The 5,721-nt window shown below is 39.8% G+C and overlaps 1 protein-coding gene across 2 annotated transcripts; it reads left to right on the forward strand.

Moving 5' to 3' along the window:
- Positions 1 to 2,699: 2,699 nt before the first annotated feature.
- Positions 2,700 to 5,180, forward strand: LOC146300439 (uncharacterized). 2 transcript variants are annotated; one of them, XM_084702467.1, is made up of 6 exons: positions 2,701 to 2,779; positions 3,033 to 3,149; positions 3,297 to 3,443; positions 3,771 to 3,881; positions 4,057 to 4,202; positions 4,516 to 5,180. In XM_084702467.1, exons 1-6 carry the CDS (start codon positions 2,737 to 2,739, stop codon positions 4,672 to 4,674), a joined length of 723 nt encoding a protein of 240 aa, XP_084558593.1. In that variant the 5' UTR covers positions 2,701 to 2,736; the 3' UTR covers positions 4,675 to 5,180. The 2 variants fall into 2 exon arrangements, with proteins under 2 accessions (XP_084558598.1, XP_084558593.1); XM_084702472.1 differs by having other exon boundaries at positions 2,700 to 2,779; positions 4,057 to 4,638.
- Positions 5,181 to 5,721: the final 541 nt, after the last annotated feature.

Consider the following 5,721-nt stretch of genomic DNA (forward strand, 5'->3'; position numbering starts at 1 on the left):
GTAAGAAACAGTTTTTAAACCACGGGTTTAGATAGTCTTTTTCTGGAGGTTAGCGTACACCTTCAATCAGTAGGTTTAGAACAGCAAATCAAAACGCAAGGGGATGAGTCAGCTGGTCAGCTGTTTCTGTGCCAGAAAGAATGTAACCAGTTGAGACGACAAATGCGCATCGTGTTAACTGGGTCTTTATTCAACTACTCAGTGAACACTTTAAGGGTGACATGTGACATGACCAAAACTCTATTAAAGTTTAAAATACTAATGAATTCATTGAAAAAAATGTGAGGTGAAAATGAGAATACTAAAGGCTGTGGAACATGTATGCATAGTCAGTGAACACTCTGAAATAGATTTGAGGGTAATAGGTCACATGACCATAAAGCTATTGAAGTTTGAAATACTAAACAATTCACTGAAAATAGTTGGAGTTGAAAATGAAAAAACTGAAGGCTGTGCAACATGTATACATAGTCCATGAACACTCTGAAAAGTGATTTGATGATGATAGGTCACATGAACAAAAAGCTATTGAAGTTTGAAGATTTATTTTGAATTAAAGAATATTTAGTTACAATCTGATATGAAAATAAACCAAATAAAGACTGTGCAATGTGTATGCATGCATTTTGAACATTTAAACATAATTTTTATGTTCCTACTTCATGTTGTTGAAAAGTTATTGACTGCTGAAATTTGAAATGTGTCATTTGTCGATGGTCCCTAAACAGACGTGGGCATCTGAATATCTGTTGAATATCGAACTTCCAACCAACTTTAACACGGTGAGGTAGGCTACCGTTTGAGGGTTACAGTTGTGTTGTAAGAAATGCGTAGGAAGTGCACATTTATAGTCGCAGGAGGACATCACTAGTTTCTCACATCACTCTGGTGTGATCCTGGTCCTCTCTTCTTCCAGTGTCTTCCGCAGTTTAATTTAAATTACAATTAGTAATTTAGCAGAACAACGGGGACAATGTAAGAGATAAGACATAGACGGTGAAACTTCACGTTTCTTTCTTTAATTCAGTCTGCAAACAGCAAAGAACATTCCTCTCCCTTTTCAAATCAACCCCCAACCTCCGGTCTCTCTTTTCTTCTTAAAGGGGCAGGAGAACAAATAACTACAAATGAAAATACACAACAAACAAAATAACAGTGTATTCAATTCGATGTTGCACTTACAAGACTGACATTTGCAAATGGTTGTTTGTTGGTGCATACAATGTCGCAAACTTTTAGCACAGGGTGAGTTCAGATAATGTGGGACATCAGGTAAAGTGGGACAGTTATGCATTTTGATGATTTAATGTGCAAAACTGACATCCAATCACCTGAGCAGATCTTGACTCTAAATACAACACTTGGTCACTATGCAGTGGTTTTTATTTGTCTGACATCATCAGAGTAGGCGTGATCTGGCTTGACAAGAGGTCTATACACAAAAAACGTATTGAAAATTCAGCGGCATATGACACTATATTTCTCAATGATAAGGCTGGCAAAGGAATTTAAATGAAGTTACAATGAGTACTATTGCAGCATATTGAAGGGATTTAACCACTGATTGAAACACACAAAAAAATGTGTATGGTGGCACGGGCCACCCCTGAAATCTGAATGACCACCCCAATATCTTAAAATATGATTGGCTGTATGCCCAGTCAGAGGCGGGCCACCCCTGGTGCCACCCCTATCAAAAATGTCTGGACACGCCTCTGCGTGGGACATCTACTCTACTAATGCTGTGTTTATGATATAAAAAATAATTTAATTCAACAGTTCTCAAAAGCTTAAGTTCCCAACTAAATAACAACTTACACTGTCATCGAACCAGCGCTTTCAGACTTGTAAGTGTGACAGCTAATGCAGTGGGACTAGCTAGCTAGCACATAAACTGCAGATCACTAAGGTTTACATCAGTTAAACTTAATGCCTATTGTATAAGTCAACCCCCACAACTAAATGAATCTTGCCACACCCTTGCACCTAGCATTGTTTTTAAACTAATTATTATTATATTAGCAGACTAAGCTGAAAGACAATGACTCCCACTTGACCAGACAAGCTGTCCCACATTACCTGAAAATGCTGCCTGAGTGAGAGAGGGGGTCATGTTGTTTGAAAGTTTGTAGCTTCTAAAATATTGTGTTTTCCCATTTCATTCCAACATGAAAATGTTCGTAAGCCCTAAAAACGATTTACAGAAACAGCACAGTGGCGAGTTAACAATTATTTTGTAAGTCTACTGAAGCCTCTACCAAAAAAGTGTCCCACATTACCTGACCACATCACCCTACAGTTTTCGCAGGTGATCATAATCCAAATTTAAAATACGCCGATGTTGATAGGCCTACACGACCTGAAGAAATTAAACCAAATCATGCAGCACATACATTCGAAACTAGGTCAGTAGCCTATACTCTACTGCACTTTACAATACTGACAATACAATAGGCTACTTACACTAAGTTGGTTATAGACTACGATAGACTACGATTTCTTAAAACCAAATTGCGTGCAGGGACCACCAGAATTTAACGTATTAGCCTACCGTAAAAACAATCTATATGTACTGATGTTTCACTTCAGTTGATTGTGGCCTGTGTTATGTCCTACCCATCGATTTTTTCAGAAATTAAGTTTCTTTATAACCACTCCCAATAAACCACTCCCAGAAAACACATTTAAAAGCTTCAACTCGCCCAGTATCAGTCGGACTTTCATACATTAAACACGATGCATTTCGTACTTTTCGTTGGATGTGCGCTGTTTTCCACGGGTAAGCTAAATCTCAAATTCACGAAAGCCTATCGTAGACTGGTTGCATAGTTTCAGATAAAATATATCAGGCTACCTATGCTGCAGATTAATAGTCTAAAGTTTTGGTTATGTGACTTCCAAATAAAAAGCAGCCTAATCCAACTAGAATCATTGCCTTCTGTATTGTATTGTCATTATAACAGGTCTATTGTCAATTCATTTGCAGTTTTATAATAACCGAAATAACCTGTTCTGATACACCCATATTTTAGCCTTCACACTCACCTGTTACGAGTGCTTACCCGGGGCAGATGGATCATGCGTGGACACCCAGAAGGAATGTCCCAGTTCCACTCAATGTGGAGCAATGAGGGTCACAACTCACGCGGGTCAGATATTTGAAACCCATTACATTTTATTATGATGTAGCCTATATTGGCTTTATCACGATACGGGTTATTGGCCGAATTGTTATAATTACAGATATCATTAAATCCTGTTTTGAATCACTGTAATTGTTCTCCATGACTATAAAGGAGGGTCAACAATCTCAGATATGACCCTGAAGAGCTGTGCTGTGCCTGCTCAGTGCCTGGCAGGGTCAATTAACTTCGGAATCTCAAGGACATCGCTGAGTAGCAAGTGCTGCACCACGGACCTCTGCAACTCTCAGACTGTCCCAGGTTAGTCTTTACCTGTAAACCAATATTATTGTTAGTAAGTTAAATCTAAATGATGAATTTAAAAGAAACATATTTATTACAAATACTCATTATATTTGTATTATATATGTTGTGATTATTATTGTGTAAAACCAATATTATTATGATTGTTATATTGTACCACCTGATAAACCGTCTTAAATCTAAATTGGAATCTGACATTCTAATAACAAATTCAATTCAAGGAGAAAAAGATTGTCATGTAAAAATGCAATACAAGAACTTTCCACTGGTTATACCTTGTCTATAGCCTATGGTAACTTCAGTGCTTCTTTTTCTGCTCAACAGAATCCAGCAGTAGTACCCCAAATGGGAAACAGTGCTTCACATGCAACGGCCAGGATTGCCTCACCACTCTAAACTGCCTGGGGGACGAGAATAGCTGTATCTCCACTATAGGTAATGTTTCACATGACTGGTTCTCTATTATTCCCAAAAATGTCTAATCCCACTCATGACAGTGCTTGTTGTTCTATATCTCAAATGACTTTCAGAAAAATGCACCTTTGTCTGTGCACAGCACAGGTGTGACGGTAAACCGAGGGAATAACAGTGCTTCTTCTTGTGCTTGTAGCTGATGTCTCAGGCCAGAAGGTTTCCTTGAAGGGATGTGCCAGCAAGAGTATGTGTGCAGGGTCAATGTCAGCTCAACTGCCAGGCATGAGCGTCAATCTGGACTGCTGTGATGGCAACCTGTGCAACGACGCACGGACTCCCACTGTGAGTCCAGCCACGAGTCCCGCCGCGAGTACTGCCGCGAGTCCTGCTGCGAGTCCCGCCGCGAGCCTCACCGTGAGCTTGCTGCTCCTGGTGGCCCCCCTGCTCTCTGTCTCCCTCTTCCACTGAGAAGCACAGTCCAAGGATGATGCACCTCATCCAACCATCTTTCTCTGCAGCTTTCCTCTGTGCTCACAATCTGCTCATCCTCTGCCCTGTAACACCCCTCCCCATCATGATCGCATCCCTTTGCCATCTTTGTTTTGTGCCTATTACATAATGTGGTGTAAAGGATATTTCTTTGTGTGTTTTACAGAACTCTATCTGTTCATCATGTCTCGATATCCACACCTATCTTTGGAATGCACAACACACCCCAACTTCCTCTCTCCCCCCCCTCTTCCCCAATAACATGACTATCCCCAAAAAGTGTTCTATACTGAAGCAATCTAAACACGCTATGCACTGTACCTAGACCTCCAAATTGTGACTATTTTGAGTTGTTTTATAATGACAATATGTTGTTCTATCATACACATACATTTTTGCCGGGGCTACAGCCCGAACATTTTGAGTGTTGCCCTGAATATAATTTTTATATCTTTACAAAAAAAACTGTGTGTGATGATGCGTGAGTTTTCTTCACATGATGTAACAAAATAAATGTTGTGTCTAGCATGTCAGTGAACATCTCTAGCTCAGACTAACTGTCTGAGGAGTCTGGGTATGATGGTCCATGCTGAGTGACCTGTAAGGGTAGCCTGCATCCCTGGAGGACTGACAGTTAAACGGGCCTGACAGTTTTAGTGCCAAAGCCCCTACCTAGGACCTTGGCTGAACATTTTGCCCCGAACATTTTGAGTGTAGGCCTGAATATAATGTTTATATCTCAACAAAAAAAAACAAGGTGTGTGATGATGTGTGAGTTTTTGTAACATGATGTAACAGTCTGTCAAAATAAATGTTGTGTCTAGCATGTCAGTGAACATCTCTAGCTCTGACTAACTGTCTGAGGGGGTGTGGGTCTGATGGTCTGCGCTGAGTGACCTGAATGGGGAGCCTGCACCCCTGGAACACCGACGGTTAAGGCCCTGACAGTTTTAGGGCCCTGCAGTTCTTGATGCATCCTCTAGGGAGAGGTGGTAGATCTAGTTAGCAGATCTATATGAAAGTTTATGAGGGACACAAAGAATGAATGCTAAATATGTATAATCTGCTGAAGTATTTGTTCTTTGTTGGGTTATTTGGAGAACCGATTAACTGATAAAGTACAACACAACTCAATGCATATTATATATAAAGTTAATAACATTTATATAGATAATGGGGGGAAACAAAAAACCTAATGTTATTTTGGGGAAGTCTAGGAATTTTTCATTCAGATAGGACAAGACTGTTTGCCTATTACCTTGTTTACCCTTAAATCGACGCTGGAAACACCTTTGCCCAAATATCTGCTATACTCACTATTGATTGTCATAGAGCTACAGAACAGTATCCTACATAGTATTTTATGACAACA

This window comes from Hypomesus nipponensis, chromosome 2 (assembly GCF_054491055.1).
Source record: "Hypomesus nipponensis isolate SF chromosome 2, ASM5449105v1, whole genome shotgun sequence".
Classification (NCBI taxonomy): domain Eukaryota; kingdom Metazoa; phylum Chordata; class Actinopteri; order Osmeriformes; family Osmeridae; genus Hypomesus; species Hypomesus nipponensis.